The 23,525-nt window shown below is 32.7% G+C and overlaps 1 protein-coding gene across 1 annotated transcript; it reads right to left on the minus strand.

Annotated features, from left to right (window-relative positions):
* Window positions 1–8,260: 8,260 nt before the first annotated feature.
* LOC110038579 lies at window positions 8,261–20,446 on the minus strand. The gene is made up of 3 exons (XM_020743455.1): window positions 20,181–20,446; window positions 8,646–8,720; window positions 8,261–8,563 (listed from the first exon to the last, which is right to left on the minus strand). Exons 1-3 carry the CDS (start codon window positions 20,343–20,345, stop codon window positions 8,510–8,512), a joined length of 294 nt encoding a protein of 97 aa, XP_020599114.1. The 5' UTR covers window positions 20,346–20,446; the 3' UTR covers window positions 8,261–8,509.
* Window positions 20,447–23,525: the final 3,079 nt, after the last annotated feature.

Below are 23,525 nucleotides of genomic sequence, written 5' to 3' on the forward strand. Positions count from 1 at the left end.
ATGTTTTGCTGTACATGTTTTGCTGTTGAAGATGGGTGTGTTGCCCACCATGCTAGCTCCAAACTCCTTGCTGTGACGACTTTAAGTTTTCTAGGATGTCAGGTTATGATGTCAAATCAGGTGGTCCTATGCTTGTAGTTCTTTAAATTCTATGGGGGACGTTAAAGTTAATTAGAGCGACACCGGTTAAGATCCTACAGTTCCCTAGTTCCGGCACCACTATTTTCTACGGCACCACTATTTTCTATTGGAGATTCACTTAGTTCAAATGAATTTACTAAACTCAACTTAATGAGTTTCATATTTTCATTTAGACCGTAGGAAGACTCGTTAGCAACCGTAGGTTACCTCCTCCGAGGGATTCCCGATCATCCAATAGAGACGTCTTAATTTAGTTGTAATTGTAGTTTTTGTGATGTTTGTGATTAAATTTTGAGTTATTTTATATTTTGAATGTTGTAAAAGTGATTTTTATCTTGGTTGATTTTAATTTTAGTTTTGGGTTTTGGTTTTGTGGCTATCCTAACAATTTTGGTTTTCATGCAAGGTGACATTGTTGTTTAGCATGCAAGTTTTATAAAAAGTACAGTATGAAAGTACAAAAAAGACGGCACTATAAACTATAAAAAGAGTACCTGGCAAGTATTCTCGTTTCACCGCCTAAAACTCAAAAAGCATGTGAGAGCATTTTATATAAAGAAGAAAAGTAAGGTTTTGGTGATCTACCCAACCGTCATATCTTGGTGGGTCCCTATTAATTTGATTAAAGATGATTTTTTTGTTAAGCAAAATATATTAAGTTTTATATTAAGTTTAGTAGACCAACAGCTCTGGAGAAAGAAGCAGGTCCATGCTTCCCTCTCACTACCTGTTGAAAAGTCTCGAGCTCATTTAAACTTATTAGGTTGCTTAATAACTCATCCTATAAATACTTTTAATGCTCAGTGAACATTGATGTTTCAATTATCCCTAAGAGCGAGGTAATTATCACTTATAATTTAATTTGAGAATTATGAGGGTGAAGACCCTTAAAGGGGAAGTTAATGTTATCAAGTCACTTAGCCAACTTTTTAATTTGGGCTTGTAGTGTTTTAAAGATATTCAATTTTTTTAATTATGTTATTTTTCTAATCTTCATTTAATCATATTTGATTTAACTTAGGTCACTACTAAGCTCTTAAGATTTTGGTAGATGTCTTAGTTATATTTTGAAAGAGATTGAACTTTTAGGTGATGATGATTCTTTTTTTTAAGTCATTTGAACATCAAATAGGGGTGTTAAAATAGCGAGTTATCAACACCCAGAATCATACCCCCAAGTCTAGGATCATTTAATTTGATAGGCTCCCAAAGTTTGATAATTTAAGGAAATTACAAATTTATCCTTTAATTAATAAAAGTGAGATTGATTTCTACCAATTAATCCCCTTGTATTTCAATCATCCAACTTGTATTTCAATCATCTCCCCTTGTATTTCAATCATCCAAACATGTTGATTAAGATCAGAGGTTAACCATTCGCTTTTCTTGAATTAAGCCTAAATATTAATTAAGGCTAAATTTCCAAAATTACACTTTTGCACATAAGGTTTTATCACTTCATAATTTATCAAATTTAATTCAAATGACTTGAGAATTTTTATCCTGCCTCACTTATGGGTTAATTAAGATATCAGAGGAGAAAATGTGATTTTTCAAAATTTAATTTAATTTATATATTTATTTTTATGCAAAATAGGATTTTTCAAAGAAAAATTCATAACTTGACCAAGGCAAAGCCTAATCCCTTGAAATTTTTACTGAAGTTAAGACTTAAACCAGAGAATTATTGGGACTAAATTTCATAATTTATTGAGTTATATTTGAATTTTAAGAATTATTTTAATTTTTGGAGCATTTATTATTATAAAATATTTTAAATGCAGAACATTAAGTTTTATATTTTTATTAAATCTCTCTGAGGTCAAGGAACCCAGAGAAACAAATTTCACATTTTTCTGACTTTTCTTTGAATTGTTGGAATTATTTTAGTGAAAATCTATTTTTAGCCTTTAAAAATTATTTTAAGCTTCAAAATTCAATATCTTCACTTAGAAAATTAGGAAAAATATTACAATTGTTCCTAAGTGCTTAGGAAACAATTTAGAACATTTCCATAAATTTTATTATTTTGTGATTTTTTATTATTTTTTAATTATTTAAATATTAAAAGTAGGTTAAAAATAATGTTTTTATTTGAATTAGCATCTTATTTTTAGAGAATTCCTCTGATCACAGAGAACTCCAAAAACCAATTCTTATAATTTTTTGAGTTATATTTTGATTATTGAAAATCATTTTAGTGTTAAAAATGACTTAACATAGAAAATCAATTTGAGTTATCAAATGAGCTTCAAATATTTTGATTTTTTTTTATGGAGAGTTCTCTGAACTTCAAATTTCAGTGGAGAGTTAAAATCAAGTCATTTAGATGTCAAGTCATTTAGATGTTTATGTTTATGTTTCCCAAAATTAATTTTCTTTGCATTTTAGAGTTGTGCAAATTAGGTGTATTTTTAATGACTTGGATCATGAAACATTTTCCAAAGGGTTCTCTGATCATGGCAAGCCTTCCAAAATTTTCTTAGAATTTTCCTAAGCAACATGCTAATTATTATGATTAATTTATGCAAATAATAGACATAAACTTGAAAAATATGGATCTCTGTCTAGAGATCTCCTCTGACTTTGGAAAAATCAGAGAATGTTCCCGAAGACAGAGGCAACATGCCAAAATTTCAAGCCATGGTGAAATATCTACATGCATTGAGAATCAAAAGACTCAAAACAGTATTTAATTAATTAAAAATAAAATATGCATCACAAAAACTTCAAACCATTTCCACATTGCTCTCCTCTGTTCACTAAGCAAGAGGGTATTTTTATTTTATTTTTGTGAATTTTTATACCAAGATATGGATTTTTGAAGCTAGGGATCATTTTTTATTTATTTAATTCCCTATTTATCTACTTAAACGCGCAGCGCCACCTCATCCTCGGCGTCTCCGAAGCTCCACGTGGCATCATGTAGTTCGGCGTCGCCATCCATCTCAACACTGACTCGACCCGCGTTTCATGTAAGAAGGTGTTGTCCGGCTAGATCTCGTACATTGATGAGATAAAAGCGCGATCAAACGGCTCCCAGTCATCGTCCCCAATGCCTTAGCCCGAGAACCATCCATTTTCAGATCTTAAGATTTTACTCATTTCTCAACCAAATTAAGTGTGATTTGTTTCTAAATGCTCATCTAAGTGAGAAGAACACATCCATACGGTAAACATGCCATTAAACTAAGCCTAATCAAATAGAGAATAAAAATAGGCTCGAGAAGAGGGGAAGTTCAATACCTTTTCTCTGAGAAGGGAAGCTTCAATCAGAGGTGCTCGGCATGTTCGTGGAGGTCCAAGGAGGCTAGGGATTGAGCCTCTTGTTATGGTGAAAAGTCTAGGTATGAATTTGACCAAGCTCGATTTCAGATGTTGGTCTAGAGCTATGTTAAGGGCTCTGTATGAGGGGAATTTGATGGGGTTGTCTTCTTTCACTGTGGTGAAGGTGTGGGTGAGTTTAATTTGATTTTGGTGGAGTGTAGAGGTGTGGAGAGCTCTGTCATGTCTCCGGTAATGATTTGAGCTCAAAAATTGAACTCCGGCAAGGGGATTTAGGGCAATGTGGTGGTTAGGTTGCATTGTGGAGGTCTTAAGGAAGCTCAGGGAGTAATTTCAGAGGGTATTCTTGAGAAATTTTCAGCACCACCCCCATTGGTCATGGAGGTGAGCTTTTATTAAAGTGGCCAATAGTGGCTCTGTGGGTCAATTAAAGGGTGCAAAGTGTTGCCTATGTGGAGGGCAGAGAGGCTCTAAACTTAAAATTGGATGAGGTGGCCTCAAGGTTTGAATTGAGTTTTGATTTTTTGGGGGTCGCTCACGGTTTTGTTGTTTTCCGGCCACTAGGTCGGTCGGCCAGGCCAGGGGAGGTGGCTAGGAGGTCAGGCGAGCCAAAGGAATCTATCACAGCAATTAAATGGGTTGGTGTTTAGTTTTGGCGAAAAAAAAATCCTTGGCTTAAGCAAATTTGGAATCAAATCCCTTGATTTGGGGATCCCTTGGTTCATGGCTCATTTGGGTGGTTTCATGGGGTTTAGTCTGGTCTTAGTCTGGTCATTAGTCTGGTCAATAAGGTTTAAATTTCGGTTGTGGTGGTCTTTGGTTAGTTAATTTGGCTTGATTGGTAAAGGGGTCCAAGTAGGTCAATTTGGCTTAAAGTGGGTTTGGGTTATGTTAGTTAAAAACTTAAGCTCAATTGATTGATCAACATTGTGTAGATGATTGTCATGAAGATTTCTGATGAAGGATTGAAAGGATATTAAGTTCAATTGGGGGTTTAATTTGAAGGATTTTGGAATTTTGATCAATTATCAATTTAAGCATGTTGGATTTTGATCAATTTAAGCATGTTGGGCTAGACTTGGGTCTAAATTGGGCTAGGCTTGTGCTAAGTCCAAATTAATTGTTGAAAATGGTCAATAAGAATGTCATGAAGAGTTTTCAACATAAATTGGGTGCCAATTTTGGGGTTAGAGCAATCAATTTGGTGGAATTTGGAGAGCCAATTTGGGGCAAATTTGGGGATTTTTTTATTTAAGTTGAAATTAAATGAAATTGAGGTTTCACCAAGGCCAATTGAAGGTCAAGTTTGATGTTTAGGAATGTTATGAAGAGTTTTCAACATAAATTGTGACAAATTGAGTAGGCTATATGTTCAATTTGGTGAGATCAAGTCATATGGTCAAAATTGGGGGTTTGACTTAGATCAAAATTAGGCTCAAAGCATGGGTCAATTGAGCTTGGATTTGGTTTAGATTGGTCATATGGAAGGTGAATTTGAATTTAGGATTGAAATTGGGGAAAATTGGGACCAAATTAATGGACATTTGAGATGAATTTTAGAGAAATTGGGTCTTTAAGGGCAATTTGGTGGTTTTGGTCAAATTGGTCAAATTGGGTCATGTGGTAGTTGAGAAAAATGGAATTGGGAATATTTGGAATGTTTTGGGAATTTTTTGGATTTTTTGTAATTTTTGAAATTTTGGGTTAAGGAGGGGCTTTTTGATAATTTGGTAATTTTTTTGTGATTTTGGGTAATTTGTATTTTTTTCAAAAGGTTTGGAATGATTTCTGAACAAATTTGGGTATTTTTGGTAAATTTGAGAATTGTTGTTAAATTTAGGGTTTCAATGGTACTTGGGTAATTTGGGGAATTTTGAGGCAAAAGCCCAAGTTGAGTATTTTTGGTAGAATTGGGGTGCCGCCCACCATAAATGAGCTATGGACCAATGGAAACCTCATTTGAGTCCTCTATGTACTGGTTTTAGCTAAACCCTAGCCTAGGGCCAGAGGGTTAGGGGACCATCTACATGAGTCTCCCAAAGGATTAAGGGATCAAAGTCAAGGAATTTTAAGTTTAGGGTATGTATGAGTGATTGTGAGTGACGTGAGTGACGTGAGTGACGTGAGTGATAGACCAACACCCAGAGTCAACTATAAGGGAAAGCAGTCCTATGGGAACTCATCTTGAGCTCCCCCATAATGACCCTACCTACTAAGTGCTAGAGGTTAGGACCAATATGTGTAGCTTCAAGTTAAGCAAAGAGGAGTGTAGAATTTCTAATGGTAACGGTTCCCTGTAAGTGTTAGAGGTTAGGACCAATATGTAGAGCTTCAAGTTGAGTAAAGAAGAGTTTAGAATTTCTGATGGTGAAGGTTCTTTTTCTAGTTTTTTAGGAATAGTCAATAGGAAATACCTATGACTAGACCCTAGGTTACTAAAGAGGAAAACTAGACATCAACCAAAAATGAGGTCAACAGACCTAAAAAGAAATGCACTTCATATATGAACCAGAAACTGCAAAGAGGAAAGAGCCAAAACCACATAGACTTAAAAAATTTCAAATTTCTTTGAAAAAGGACATGCAATATGGTGTTTTCCCTTCCCTACATTCATTTTCTCCATAAAGCGCCACAAACCAAAAACAATAGCTAGAAACTACAGTGAACCAAAAGGCGCAAAGTGCAAGGAGCCAAAACTGCAAATACCTAATAACCTCCCAAGCCAAATGTTCCCCCTAACTCAAGTACCCCAACCTTCCAAACCATTTTACCTACACCCCCACCTCTCCCAAATTAATCCTTCACATATTGATCCATCTACTCCCAATATTCATCCTATGGACATTCAAGCCAAAACCAGCAACCTCAAGCCCACTAAGCCTTTTAATCTTCTTCACCAAACCTCACTCCCTACTGATCCTACCTCATACACCCAAGCAACGAAATCCGAACATTGGTGACGGGCCATGAGTGAGGAATTTTACGCTCTTCAAGCTAAAAGAACATGGACTTTTATTCTCTCTCCTCTCAACCATCCGGTCTTGGGATGTCATCAGACTTATTGTATTAAGCAACACATGGATGGTTCAATTGCTCCCTATAAAGCAAGCTTAGTTGCCCAAGGTTTCAACCAAGAATTTGTCACCAACAACTATGAAATGTTTAGCCCAATAGCGAAAATGCCCACCCTCTACATTCTCGTAACGGTGGCCTTCAACCGCAACTCACCCATTCAACATTTTGATGTCTCTAACATCTTCCTCCATTGAACTCTTCATGAGACGATCTATATGAACCAATCACCCAGATTTACGAATAAGTAATTCCCACATTTGTGAATACTCAAAAAGGCACTCTATGGTTTAAAGCAGTACCCTCGTGAATGATTTACTATCACCTCAGATATTGTGATATCATTGGGCTTTACCATCAATCGGGTTGATCCATCGTTGCTTCTTTGATGAAATTCTACAGATACCACTTTTCTCCTCCTATGCGTCAATAACATTCTCAGTATTGGAGATTGCATGACGGCTATCACCAAACCTACCAACCAACTCTCCACAAGATTTAAGATTAAAAAACTTGGTAAAGTACAGAAATTTTTGGGAATTGAGGTATGTCGAACACTATAATCAATGTTTTTAAGCCAACAAACATATCTCACCAATATCCTACATGAAACAGTCATGCCAAGTTGTAAACCTGTTACTACATTTCAAGCAAGTAAATTAACAATCTGGACAACACACCACCTATGTAAAACCCATGGAGAACCTATCGAAATATCTGTGTATTGCAGGTACTCTCTAATAGCTTACGGTTACTCGACCAGACATATCTTTCGCCATCAACAAAGTCTGCCAACAAATGCACCAACCAACAATTCACCACTTTCAACTCCTCAAACGCCTTCTCCACTACCTATCAGGCACGGATACATCTGGCACTCATATCACGCATGGCGATCTATCTACAAACCTTCTAGAACGCAGATTGGGCTGATGATTTAGTAAACCGGAAATCCATGACAGGGCATTGCTCTCTCCTTGGCTCAACTCCTATCTCATGGACCGTAAAAAAGCAACAAATCGTTGGTCAATCGTCTACAAAGGCGGAGTATCGTGCCTTCAGTACCGCTACCGTCAATATCATATGACGTTGCCGCCGCCTTACAAAACTTGGAGTGGAACAGCAGTATCCAATGAAACTCTTTTGCGACATTGTTTGTCATGGTTATTGCCGACAATCCGGTGTTCCACACACAAGCTAAGCACATCGAGATAAATTACCATTTTATTCACAATTATATCCATCAAAGGATAGCTGGAAATCCACCACATACCTACACAAAATCGCCCAGGTGATATCTTCCCTAAACTTCGTAATAAGGAGAAATGTCACTACTTCAAAATCAAGCTTCATGTTCTTTGCAAGACCAATCACCTTGAAAGGGGACCATAAATATATTTACCTTATTGCACTAGTTATACTTCAAGACTATATTCACTACCTAGAGGTATGCAATGAGACTTCAGCCTAACTTTATGTATTCGAGTAGCGGGGAGTAAATCCTTGATTTGGTATCATTTCTGCTTTAGATGAGAGAAGTGTAAAACAATTGCTTTTTAAAATTGCAAACAGAAAAAAAAAAATGAACAGCAAAGAAAGTATGAACAGCAAAGAAAGTAAATGTTTCAATGAACAACAAGTGGTATTAGGATAAAGAAAGTACATCAGATAAAGGCAGTAAATCTCAGCAAACAAATACTGAAAACTTGCCAAACAATTTTATATGTACTCATTATCTGATTTCAATGTTGCAGTTTAGGCCAAGAATAAACTAAAATATGAACAACACAAATCATATACATATATATAATTCATGGACAGGTTCAAAGGTTTATTAGCAGTTACATGAGTGAAACAGAAAAGGTTTATTACTTTATATTATTTTCTGATTCAAATCAAAGTCGCATTAAAGCAGACTTTAAAAAATGATGAGCAAATAATTGGAACTGTAAATATATTAGCAATAATAGAAAGGAGGGCTTGTGTCCATTATGTAAAATGTAATGATGGATCAGTTCTGTGGTTTTCTGGTTTCAGTTCTCTTGCCATATATCAAGCCGGTGTCCTGGACGATGTTACAGAATCATAAGAATGGAAATTATTAGTTTACAGGATTTATAGTTAGAAAGAGATGGATAAATAAATACCTGTGGATCAGGAATGGGCCTTCTTTTCTCAATGTAACGATTAGGATCTGAAGCTGCAGCCAAAGCTGCCCTCTCCTGAATCAAAAGGTGTCGTTAACACCATGGGCAGAAGTATAGAAAGTATCTCAATTCACATAAATAGAACAAGAAAACACCGCCAACCTATCAAATTTTATGAAGGAATCTTTATATATACAGAAGCAACACTGTAAAATTTAAACTTGAATTGAAATTACATTTAATAATTAACAATCACATATGACACAATTTTAACTTTTTATATGTAACCAAAAGAAATGCACTTTTGTTACCAACTAAATAGTCATTAAGATCGATAGCAGTGGCGGGTAACTGACAGCGAGAGTGACGACGAGTGGCGAGATCACTTATTTCACAATATGCATTTGAGATTCGCTCAAATCCAGTGAATTCCAAATGCATTAAAAATGAACTACATAACAAATTAAAAATTCACTTTTGTTACCAACCAATCAGTCATTAAGATCGATAGCAGTGGCGGGTAACTGGCAGCGAGAGTGACGACGAGTGGTGATATCACTTAATTCACAATATGCATTTGAGATTCGTTCAAAATCCAGTGAATTCCAAATGCACTAAAAGTGAACTGCAGAACGAATTTAAAATACATTGTAAATTTAAACTACATTTGTTTTTCTTCTGACCAAATGCTTGAATTTTAAAACCACTGCAAAAGGAATGCACTTTTGCTACCGACTGAATAGCCCCTTAAACAAACTTGTACCTATTATGAGCTACAATCCATTCATCTATGTGTATTGAATTTTTGTACAAATGCCTAAATGATAAACTCATCTTTGTTGCTACAAATATTCTAACACAACTTTAAATGCTACAATTATTTTATTTAATTCTTAACCTTCACATCCTATAAAATCTAATTTGAATTTTGAATTTAAATTTAATAATATAAAATCTTATATTCATTTATGACTATTTAATATTCAACCAATTTATTTGAGAAAAAAGTCAAAATAATTGTTTGACTTTCAGAGATCATTTTAGTCTCACAGTCTATAAAAATGTCAATTTAATCCCAGACTCTTTTAATATGAGATGAAATAGTCCCCAATGAGGACTAATTAAGCTCTAAATTATAAAGAGTCTGGGGATTAATTTGACACTTTTATAAACTTGGGGCCTAAATGGCCCCTTATAAATAGTCAAAGGGAATACTTTAGCATTTTATTTTATTTAATAGCCAATTACACATGATACATGACATTAGTTTTAAACTTAATTTTTTTTATAGTTGTAATTTAAATTAAATTGTCAGCTACAATCATTTAACCCATGCCTAGGACTTAGTATAACTACTACCCAACTTCATTTAACCCATGCCTAGGCCTTTAGTACCAAGTAATTAAATAAAAATGAAAGGCAACCAAACCAAAAGAACAATGCATCAACTTCATAGCAGTAGAAATTCCGAATAGAGTTTTGCATCAGAAAAGCATAAAACACGAAGATATATGTCAACGCTCATTCACAGTTTTGATAATGCGTTCAACAAACATTACGCAATTGAAAATCTTTAAACCACAAGAGCATATTTATTATGTATTAAGGTTACCCAAATAGCAAAGTTTAACATCTTAATTTTATTGACTATTTTTCTCCAAAACTTTCTAATTGACAAAGAATAGTTTTAGATCATGTCAATATATTTGATTCGGACCTGAGACGGATCTGAGACCATCCGATCTTGAAACTACATGCTAGACCATCCGATCTTGAAACTACATGCTAAAAAGTAGTTTACTTTAACCGCCAGTCCTTTATCTATGGTGCATCTTCTGAAATGGCTTCTAAAAGCATTTCGTATTTGTGTTGTCGAACATGGCCACGCTTTCGACACCTGCGCCCAATCACATATTAGAGTATATTCACTTGCAAAGATCATGTTTTCACTAAGAGGAAAATGCGCTACCTAACTTTGTCTCATAGAATAGAAGCCCGACTCTCAAAAAGTATCTAATATAAATAGTTATTTTATTAAGAATTTTTCGAGAATTTTATTGTAATTTTGATTGCGCTAGGTAGAAATTAATGTTGTAATTCTCCAGAATCGATAATAAAATTTTCAGTTATTCTAACAAGATGTAATCATTAATTGTGTAACCTGTGGAAAGTTTTCTATTTTATTCTTTTTTTTTCCTCTTTTTTTTTTAATGTGTTCTCCTCGTCCGCATAAGTTTCATTTATTTTAAAGTGAAGTAAAGATGCACCACAACACAACTGTGACACTCTCCGACACAACTGTAGGCATGATGATGATGAAGTTTATTTATTTACTATAAGCTAGCTTAGCAAATTACATTTTTATCAATAATTATGAATGGCTTCTTAAAAAGGGCATTGATTTTATTGGTAAAAATGATCGTGATACCAGGAGTTACATTACATAAATGTGTTGATATTTTTTTTAATGTTTTTGAAGATTATACACTAGTTTTATTTCAGCTTATCGTGTGAACAATATAATTTTGCTATTCAATGGATCATACCTATTGATTAATGTTAATGCTAATGTATTATCACAATTAAGCACACTTGAAAAAAAGCAAAAGACACAATTAAATATTGCAATACAATTATAATTAAATCTTTTCTTGTTGATCTTTAAGCTTCTTATGTGATACATATTATTTTACATTTCATTTAGTATGATATTTTCATAGAAAACATAGACAATTTTCAATTTATATTAATGGTTTAATTGAAAAAAATTTCATAAGATACTGTGTCCTCATGTGTGTGCATATCATATTGTCTCATGTTGGTTTCCATGCATTATAGTTGCATTTGGTGCCACCAATGCTAGTGAGCCTATTCTGCAAAAAGACACAGAAGGCCATTTGTAACTACTAACATCATAGCAACCATGATTCTTGAGGCCGCAACCATTTGCAACTACTAACATTATAGCAACCATGATTCTTGAGGCCGCACCCAAACAAAGGTCGACGTCAACAGCGACTTGCCCCCTTCTCATATGGCTAGTACCGGGGTGATCATTAGAAATAAGATCTGAGACTTTATGGTTGCTTCTGGATAGCATCTGCAGCACTGAGACAATGCTCGGGTGGAGCCCTAAGCCACTCTCGTCCTGAAAAACATCATGAAGTCATAGATATTTGAAGGGCATGATATTGTGGGTGACAATGCAAATGTCATCAACTATTTGAAACGAAGCATGGAGGACAGGATTTGACAGATTCGACCATAGGATAGCCTAGATTTTACCTTCCTCGCATAGTTTAGGCAAATGATTTTTAGTTCCCAAAGAAGTTATAAAGCCACTCATTTTATACAGTTGGCGCTTCGGGATGGTTTCATTTTGACATGTGCATGAGACTCATGCACTTTTCTCTTCTTAGGGATAATAGATCTCACATTCTACAAGCATAGTTGCATAGCTTTCATGCCTTTCTAATATTTAGATATAGAATGCAATATGCAAATTAATAAAAAGAAGTCTTACATGGAGCCATTCTTGTAGGTTTCTCCTCTTGTGTCTCTTTGTTGACTAGTTATTTAGGATTATTTTTATTGATTTCTTTGTTTCACTTTATGTTATTCTTTGATTATAAATCTTTTGATCTACGAATTTTTTATTTTTTGTAATTATATCTTTTGCACCAACGATTTTCTTGTTGCCAAGTGTGACTCAATTATATTATCTATAACTGACAAATGAAATTTGAAATAAATTTTATATTTATATAGATGTTTGAGGCATGTACAAAACTTAAAATTAATGGCTGAATAAATTTTCTATTTTAATTCTCACTTCATTCCACTTCTAGAATTCAATCAATCAAGCAACAAACTTTAAAAGTACCGGGAGACAACCAAGAGAGAGGTAATCTCCTTGTATAAGTGTTAGGCTTATTTTTTATTAAATTCGTTAACTTTATTTATGAATTTTCATTAATTTGACAAATTAAATCTTCTGATTCTCATTAAGTGTGTTGATATATGAGTGGCTTTCTCAATACTAATTTTCTAGTCATAGTTTCTACTAAAAAGCAATTAGATCTTAGCTTCAATATCATGTTGTTGACTTTCAACGAAGGTAGCAAATAATTATTTAAAATTAAGACTTTGTGCCCTACGAATTTTGTTCACTTGTTGCATGATTTTCAACAGTCCATATTAGATTTGTATCAAAAGCCCTAGAACTTAAGATATCATTTATTAGATTTAATATGAGAGTTTAATATAGCCTCAGAAAATCTATTAGTTGAAAGTTCTAAAACAATCAGTTAACATAAGAAAAAAAAAATTATACAGAATAAGTTTTTTAATGGTTCTAGATAAATCTAACCCAATTATCATGGAGTTAAGATTTGTATACTTACATTTGATTAGAAATATAATTATGAGGCTTTTTCATATCGTACAAAAACTTAGATAAATTTTAAATGAAACAATATGTGAGTCAAAAGTGTTACATTTATTAAAAAAATTTAGTGTGACTTCCTCAAAAAATTTGGGAAGTTTTCATATTAAAATGGAATCTACTGTAATATTAAACATAAAGTTAATTAAAAATATTTGGCATTCATTGATTATAAAGATCAATTATATGATCAATGTAATAACTAGTGTGTTTGAGTATTTTACAAAGTTTAATGGTCTTGTATCCGAACAATATTTACCTATAGATTATCACATCAATATATGCCTTATAAAATATTTTATATAAAAATTTAAGAATGAGTTAAGCTACATTTTTAAAAAAAAATTAATGTTATTTTCCACAAATCTTTTGAAATTTGGAATATTATAATTACCGTACCTTCAGGATTATCCTTTATTTAATATTTCTAAGGCAAAATCTTTTCTATGTCACCCAAAGCTTATTAAACCTAAAACTACACCAAAATCATGTACAATAAAATTTGGTCATATTGAAAAAAAAAATAGTTCATTAATATTTTAAACTATAGTTTGTAAATATTTTTTAATTGCGAACCAGATGCAAAAACTTTTCATACATTGTATGTTTCGACATCTTATTTTGCTAAATCTTAATCTGCACCAGAGAACAAATTAGAACATGGTCATGAGCCCAAAGTTAAAATTGACCGGATGGTTAAAACTTGAAACAAAAAGAATCAAAGATCATGTTTAAAGTTAAACTTCAAATAAAATTTATATTTAAACTCGATAGCAAAACTTAACAACTCGTGTAATGGTGTGGTTGAATTACTCGAGCAACCTGATAAAATGATCCTTGAGACATAATTATCCATATGAAGAATAACCAAATCGATTTTGAATTTACTTTTGATCTTGATTTCATGATTTACAAATTTATACAAAGAACTTTATAGAGAAATTCAAATTACACCTACTCACCAAAAGATTTATCCTTAATATATGTCTTAAAGAAAACTTGAAATTTGAAATTTTTGAATTTAAAAATGCATTATTCATCATGATTATTATTTAATCGTAGGACTATTTTTCTTTAAAGCATAGGTCAACTATGTGATGAATAAATCATGTGTGGTTTGTTAGCTATCAGAAAAAAATAATTATGGAACCTAATAAAAATAAATTTTAAGTTATTTTCATCATTTCCTCCTCTTAAAATTAGTTAGGTTAATCATTAGGAAACATAAAAGTATTTTAGCATTTTTCTTGTATGCATTATAGTCTATTGCATTATCTATTAGTTATGCATAATTTGTGTGAAAATATTCTCAGGAAGTTTATTAGAAATAACAATTATAAATCTATTACATATGTGAATTTAAAATATGAGGGATCTAAATTAATATCATGAGTGGTCAACCAATACAATGACTTTTTTCTCTTTCCACCTTCACGAATCATACCAACACTTCATTTACACTATTTTCAAATAATAATATCAAACTTGTGCATGAAGCTATTGTCGCTAATGAAATGGTGTCTAATACCGATGCTGGAAATCAAAGGTGTCTTGTAAAATGGAAAGAAAAATTTGTGAGTGATTGTTTATAAATATTTATACAAGACATATCATATCTACAACCAAATCTATCCAAAGAATATTACATAAAAAGTTTGTTAGGGGTCAAATTTTCTATCAAAAACAATAAAAATAAAAAGAGGAGATGAGCTTTTTTACTTTGACCTTCCACTGATTTCAAAGAGACGTCCAACCAAGTGTTCAATTTTAAACACTAAAACTCTATTAATATTGTCATTAGCATCACCAAGTCCATTAAAGAGCTATTCCAACTGCTTCATTCTCCAACTTTTCTATTGACCAAGTCCTTTGGCTTCTCTTTCTAGATTTTTCCTATTTTTAGCTCTTCTGTGGTTCTCTGCCTTCCTGGATCTTAAAACTCCCCTGTTGCAAGGATTTAGTTTTTCTCATGTGATCTAGTCATACCGCTTCTACAATAATGACTTTTTGTCGTCGGGTGCAACTCTATCATGCTATCTATGACTAATAAAGAGAAATCCTAATTGACTTTGTGACTATACATATCAATTTGTGGCATGTACAAAACTTAAATTAATGATTAAATGATTTTATACTTGGACATGTAATATCTTTTACTATTAAGATTCCATTCCTTGATCAAATGAGACATGAATTTCAAAAGAATTATATTATAATGGAAGAATGAGAGTTGCTTTATGGTGAATCCTTTACCTTCTATGTTTTTCTTCCATATTTTATCCTTGGTTTAAAAAGATGGTTGGGTTTAGTTGAATTTGATAAAATCTAATTTCAATCAAATGCAACAAATTGAAAATAATTGTGTGCCTTTTTATACTAAATTTATTATCATTATTATTTCCAATATAATGCCATTGAGTTTTTTGTTTGAACCATTTTTTATCGTGTTCTTAGTTTTAATCCAATTTGACAAGACCCTGAATTCCATTTCAGTGCTACTGTGAATAACGACATATTACTTTCTACATCTCCGTGTAACTAAATTCTTCAATATAAATGAGTAAAAACCATACATAGATTTATGATCATTTATAAATCTTACCCAATCAAAATCAATGAAAATTTCTCTGCCTGTGTTAGGTCATTTTTGGAATAATAGCTCTTTTCAAGGTCCTTTTTAAATTACATTAGTATTATATATACAGCATCCAAGTACACCTTTATAATGTTATTCATAAACTGCTTTATAACACTGACAAAGTAAATATCATGTCTAATGTATGATATGCAGATAAATTTATCTGCTAACTAAAGCTGAATTTTAGTTCTAACTTTGTTTAAAGAATTCATTGTTGTCTTTGAAAGCTTACATGCTAGCATGCCAGTTTCATTTAATAAGTTCGAGTCGTAGTGTCCATGAGAGATAGAAAACTTGTTGCTTGATTTTGCGAATCCATTCCTATAAAATATTTTAATAAACCAAAAATCATTGAATTCAAATTCTCTTACTATAACAATTTTCAGCTTATTTATCTCTTTTTCATGATTCTCTGACAAGACCATATGATTAACATATACAATTGAGATAGATATTTTACTTTCAATCATTATTTGGTAAAAAGCATGGTCAAATTATCCTTGAGAGTATCCATGCCTTCAAATCACCATGGTAAATTTGTTGAACGATGACCTTGGTGATTGTTTTAAGCCGAACAAATCTTGATTCTACAAACTTGGTTCATATTATTATTCCTTTCAAGCCCAGAAGGATTGTTGTATAGACTTAATCTTCTACATCCCTATTTAGAAAATCATTTTTAACATTTAGTTGATGAGGTGACCAATCTAAATTAGCATCAAGAGAAAAATAAGCCTGATAGTCTTCCTCTTAAAAACAATGACAATAATTTATTGATAATCAAAGCTACAGGTTTGAGTGAACTCTTTTGCAACTAATCTTGTCTTATATTAACAAATACTTCAATATGCTTTAGATGTTGCATTGAAAATCTATTTGAATCCAACAGGTTTATTACCTTTTTGAAGATTTCAAATTCCCCATGTAATATTTCTTTGAAGAGCTTAGATTTCTTCATGTATTATATTTCTCCATTCAAGCATCCACAAGACTTCTTGAATAGTGTTTGAATTTTCCAATGGAAAGATTCATAATAAAAGCATGAAACAGATGAGATAATTTGATTATAGAAGACATAATAATTGATAAATGTTATGTACAAGTTCTAATGCTTTCCTAAAAGTAACAATCGTCATATGTAGATTATCCTATTATCTTATTCTTATAAGCAGTGCCATGTCTTGGGCCAAGCTTTGGGTATAGTTCAAGAGAAATGCTTTGTTCCCTATTATAAGTTAAATTTTTCTAACGTCTGGAATAGATATTCCTTCATGACTTCCTTTTCATATGTGATCTTTGAAACTTTTATGGAAAGAATGAGTTTCAAATGAGTAGGATTCAAACATTTGTAAAAGATGTACATTGAGATACAGTAACACTATTAGTATTGCAAAACTCAAACTCATATAGCGAGTTGGTGTTCCACCCTGAATGTTAATGTTGGGAGAAAATGATTAGTTTTCAAAAGAAAGGCACATCTATGGCGAGGTAATATTTTTTAGTATTACAAGTACAACATTTAAACCCTTGTTGAAGAATAGAATTGTCAATGAAAATGGATTTTATGGTTGTTATATCCAATTTACTTCTTTGATGAGGAGAAATATACCGAAAAATAGGTTAATTTAACACTGGGAGAGTGATAGTCGATAAGAATCTATTTACGGAATAAGCATGGGCAAAGATTTGCAAAGAAGTTTAAAATTTTAGAATTCTTGATGATATGACATTCAATTAATAAAATATGTTGCAGTAAGAATAATCTACCCAGTCCCCAAATAGTGCTTTGGGATATTACTGGTACTTATAACTGATTGAGGAACCTCTAGGGGATGTCTAATTTTTCTTTCTAATACTATATTTTAATGAGCATGAATAAAAGAACTTTGATGAATTATTCTTGTTGAATAAGATAATCTCAACAAATGAAATAAAAACATTACTTTTTTATTGTCATTCTAGAGTGTTAAAAATTGGTTTTGAATTGGGTCTATATAAATGAATATAATTTCCTGAAAAATGAAATTTGTGTTACATTTGTCTTTCATTAGAAAATCCAAGTGATTTTAGGGTGATAAAGGATATAAATCATCTAATGCTGACGAAGTTGTTTACTCAATTGTAACTATGGATGACAACATAAGTAGGGGTGACAAGAACCAAACCAAAATTGTTTGACCAGAACCCAACCTGTAAATTAAACGTGTCAGAAAGTTCACTCGAACGCAACCCACCTTCAACCCTTTAACCCAAACCCGACCCATATTATAACCAAATTAACATAAATAATAAACTATTCAGGTATTTTGAGTCAATCTCAAGTCAAATCTAAATTGGCGGGTCGATTTTCAATCAATTTCGGGTTGGCGAATCAACCCGAACTCAACTTGAAAAATTAGTCAGGTTAAAATTTTTAACCTAATCCCGAACTGAAAAATTATTTTTTCTGTCTGAAATTATCAATTGTTCATGAAACATTTTTCAAGTTGGCATGTCAAAATTTTTGAAATCCCTAAACATAATGTTGTAAAGCTTTATAAGAATGATTCGGAAGATATTTTATGTATGTTTAGACAATTGATAATTTCAAACTTAAAGGATTTAAAAAATGCCTAGAAAAGATAATTTTTTTGTTGCATAAATTTTGGAAGGACAAGCCGAAAGAGACGAAAATTTTTTACTTTCAATAAAGAAAGATATATACTAAGCATGTTCTTTTGTTTTTGTTTCTCTTCAACATTTAAGATGCATAGACCTACATTTTTCCTTCAATTCATATCCTAAAATTCAAAATGCTTAAAAAAACAGTAGTAAATTCAGATCTTTAGTAATTTTATCGATTGATAATAAGTTACAGGAAGGTTTAGGAATCATGAGAATTGAGTTAAGAACTAAAGAGCTAGTGATGTTAATAATCCAAATGTTAATTAGGTATGCTGTTAACATGTCAACAATTCTAATTGTATAGTTATTTAAACAAAAATGAAGAGTGAAATAAGAAGGCATTCCCTATCTTCTGAAAAAAAAGATTTGAGAAAGTACTGTAAAAAATATGAATATTAACAGTCAAGTGATGAAGATATCGATTGCTTTTTAAAAACCACACTTTTACACATCTATTGAATTTAAATAGTTGAGTTATGGAGCTAATATTATCTCTTCAAATGTCTCGGTTATATTTTTAACGTAAGTGAATATCACTAATATAGCATCACAGGTAACTTTAAGGCGGCACCATCCTGGGATTCATAAGCAATCACATAATTTCAAAGGGCTAAGAGAAGAAGCAGGAATATAAACCATATCTCATAAAATAAAGGATAAGAAGATGAAATCTCCATGATCCTAGAATCAAGAGCATTACATAATCCCATAAGAGAAAAAACAGTATTTCATATCCTATACTTCTCTTGTTTTCAATTAACTTTCATATGATAACCGCTCGGAATTTGTCTCTGGATAAAACAAAAACAAAAAGAATAAGATGAAACACAGAGATTTAGTAGCCAGATTAAGACTCTGCAGCTCTTACCCTGAATTTTTCATTTTCTTGTCATTTCTTTTTGTCCAAGTCTTAACATAAAAAAAGCTAAATTTTTTAAATATTAATACTTTATATTCACTTTTTAAGGGACATTGATAACATCTAAAATACAGGATAAATATGCCCACAAAAGAGATATTCCTTTTCTTTGTCCTCAAAATAGCACCCTTGCTCTGTCAAAAAAACAAAGTTCTTTCTCCAACCATATCTGTATCACTCTATTTTGTTACTTTGGTTTCTAGTTTAATTTTTACATTAAAAAACCTACAGGGTAAAAAGCAGATAGTCAAAGACTTTAGCCTGAATTAATTTCTTACTTGCAACAGACTCCATCACCATATTCCATAGAAAAAAGAATAAGTTGGTTTAGAAAAGTATAGGCTTAAAAGTCCAGTTTGGCTTCAAAAAGAGGAGAAATCGCTACAACAATCAGTTCCCAAGTCTCAAAACAGTAAAATATGCAAAATTTGTACAAGCATACAAGAGCAAGTAGTCTGGATAAACATGTTTTTCAGTGCCTGCTTAACATATGGTATGAGAATTATACTACCCATATTTCCCAGTACTACAATGCTCTGAAGCAAAAAGCAAAAATGCATCAATTAGCAGAATTAGGGTAAGTTGAACTAAGTTTGATAAAACTGAACTTTTGAAAATGCCAGTGATAGATACCTTAAGTAGCTAGATCTCAAAAACCCATCCAACTTAACCGGCATCAACAATGCATAACCATGAAATATAATCTAGCATTCGATGAACAATAACATGCATCTTGAACATACGACTAAAGCCTCCACAAAAAAAATCCCTAGAACACTAGTACCAGCTATAAACAAAGTGCAGATAAAAACCCTAGAATATGACAGCGGGGTGAAAGGATCAAAGAAAGAATATAATGGGAAGAGATACCTGCTCGGCCTTGAGCTCGCGGGCGGGCTTGACCCAGAGGAAATACGCGAGAGTGCCGGCGACGGCCCAGGAGGCTAGATTACTCCAGCCTCGCAATCCTCCCAGTGAGTTGCCAACGAAGGACCTCACGTTGCCAATCATTCTTCTGGAGCTAGGGCTCACCATTTTTACAGTTTACGGAGAACTAGCGGCGCTGAGGAGACCCGGCGTCACCTGAAACATTGCAATAATTTTTTTCAATCATTTTTCAAATTTAAAGCAAATTTCTTTGGAAAGACAAGATAGCAGAGCAAAAAAGATTTTTCACGGTCCAAAACTAGAATTTTTATTCGGTATATATACTGCATGAAGGCTTGCAAATGGTGGCCAATAAGAAGTTGTCACGTGAAATCCGGCCCCACTGCTATTATTTATATTAAAAACTCTATTTTTTGACTTCCGACCCGACCCGGCCCGACCCTCATTTTTTCTGAAAATTTAATGCATAAGGATCTTTTCCGATTTTCCCCCACTTTACTTTCACACTTAAGGGTTTGGAGTTGCCGAAATGAATTGCTCTGCAGACGAAGAAAACGACAATCACTTTCAGATCCGTGCAAGTTTAGCTTCGCTCAGAATATTTTCGACGAAGACAACGAGATGGACATCCAGATCCAAGTGAGTTTAGCTTTGTGGAGAATGTTTTTTTTATCTTAAAGACATTGTTGTGGTTTGGGTTCCAGGGTTTTTGCGAGTTTTATTTTTTAAATTTATAGATACTTCTGACATTTGTTTGGGTTTATCGGAGGTTTAATTAGTTGATTTAATAGTATTACTTTAGTTTTTTATTTGAGGTATAGTTCTGGCATATCATTGCTTGTGTTTAACAATTTGTTTCTCTAGGTTTCTCGGAGTTTTACTTTAGTGGTTTTCATTTTATTCGAAGTTGTTATCGTTGTAATTGTTTATGTTATGCTTGCATTTAGGCCGGGGTAATGGTTTATAGTGTTACCGCGGCATTATCTTAGTAGTATTCTCATGTTATTTTTGTTAATAAGGGATGTTGGTGTTATTGTGGGGTTATTGTGGTATTATTATGGTTTTATTGTTGTGTTATTGTACTGTTAAAGAGAGTTTTTTTGTTGCGGCTTTATGGTTTTATTGTTGTGTGATTATGGTGTTATTGTCTTTGTTGTTGGTGTTATTATGGGTAATGGTTTATAGTATTATCGCGGTATTATCTTGACGGTATTCTCGTGTTATTTTTGTTAATGAGGGATGTTGGTGTTATTGTGGGGTTATTGTGGTATTATTATGGTTTTGTTATTGTGTTATTGTACTGTTGAAGAGAGTTTTTTTACTACGGCTTTATGGTTTTATTGTTGTGTGATTATGGTGTTGTTGTCTTTGTTGTTTTAATACACATTTGTTTTACTATTGTCTTCTTATTTGTATTTCTATAACTTAAAACATTAAATGCAGGAAAGGAGGAAGATGGGCGAACAAGCCAAGTACTATTTTTTGAACCATTTGACACAAATTTGTGAGCAATGAGATAGAGTTATTTATTGACTCATTAAGAGCTTGGTCAGCATCATGAAAAATTGAAAATTGTAATATATGTAATATTCATTTTAGTTCAGGGAGTGTTTCCTGAGTTCTCGGAGGCAATGAGATAGAGTTATTCAGTGATTCAGATAATCTTGATTGATGAGCAGTCAAAAAATCATTCGCATCAATGATCAAAAGTTGATTGAGAGGAAGTTTTAGGCGGTTCGCACATCTAAAGTTGATCGAGTTATATAATCTGATGTCAATGCTGAAGATGTGATTTGTATCAAGTAAGTTGTAATGGGTTTGCTAAATTGTGAAAACAGAATAAAATGTAATTTTAAGTTTTGATGTTCTGGACTTCTTAAGTCTGATATGAATAGTGTTCATTCAGGTGAACCAATTGGAACACCAATCACATGAGACTTAAGAAGTGTAGAACAACATAACTTACAATAACATTTTATTCTGTTTTGATAATTTAGCAAACCCATTATCTGAATTACTTGATACAAATCACATCATCAGCATTGTCATCATATTATATAACTCGGTCAATTTTAGATGTGCGAACAGCCTGAAACTTCATCTCAATCAACATGTGATCATAGATGTGAATGATTTTTTGACTGTTTATTAATCAAGATTATTTGAATCACTAAATAACTCAATCTCATTGCCTCCGAGCAATCAGGAAACTCTACCTTCAATTAAAATGAATATTACATATATTGCAATTTTCAGCTTCTTCACTGATCCTGACCAAGCCCTCAATGAGTAATTAAATAAATCTCATTGCCCACAAATTTAACAAACAGAGTTGGAGCTGAATCTACATGCCAACAGCCTGGCCTCCCCTTTGTCGTACACTATGTATTAAACGGTGGTTATTGTTATATGTATCGTTATGTTTATTCGACTTGTTGTAATATTGTGGTATTATTAGTGAATTATTCGAGTATTGTTGATCTATTTTTTGTTATGTAGTATATTGTTTTATTGCGGAGTGATTGGTGTATTATTAACTTATCTGTTTATTAAAATCGAGGTGATGTATTATTATGGTTGTATTATGATATTATTCGAGACTTATTGTAGTGACATTATTGTGATTAGCTCCGCGGTAATTTTTTTAGTGTCATGCGGTGTTATCGTGGTTTTATTGTTGCTTTATTACGTTTTTATTTAGTGGAGTATTAGTATGGTTGTACTATGGTAACATTCGAGGGTTCTTTGAAATTTTAAAATTTTTTATCACGTGGGACCCAACTGTACTCCCTTCTGATACCTCCCGAATTAATTGAATGAACAGAATACGAAAGTTTATCGAAAAAGAACGTCAGAGAAAAACTGACAGGCGCACCGCCTCTTTTGTCATTCGCCATTTTTTTAGGGTTTCGAGTCTTCGTTCGCCGGTTGAAGTACATTCCTCAGTTCACCGATAGAGTTTAGCTGATCAAGATGGAAGCCGAGCCTTTTGAGATGGAAATCGAAGAAAACCCTACGACAGTGGAAGCCGAAGAGCCATTGAAAATGGAAACCGAAGATGAGCCGTCAAGAATGCAGTGAAAAAAAAAAACCAATGACTGTAAGAAGAAGGTTACTGAAGAGGGTTCCGCAAGGTAATATTTCTTTTTCTTTGTTGTTTTTTCCTCTTCTAAATGCAGTTCTTCTTCTAAATGCATTTTTAAATAATACCGTGATAAAATGTAGCTCTTTTAAATAGTGATTATTAGGGTTTCTTGGTTGTTTTTTCTTCTTCTAATACTATGGTTCTTCAAGGTAATAGTGATTATTACGGTGATAAAATGCAGT

This window comes from Phalaenopsis equestris, unplaced genomic scaffold (assembly GCF_001263595.1).
Source record: "Phalaenopsis equestris unplaced genomic scaffold, ASM126359v1 Scaffold233139, whole genome shotgun sequence".
NCBI lineage: Eukaryota > Viridiplantae > Streptophyta > Magnoliopsida > Asparagales > Orchidaceae > Phalaenopsis > Phalaenopsis equestris.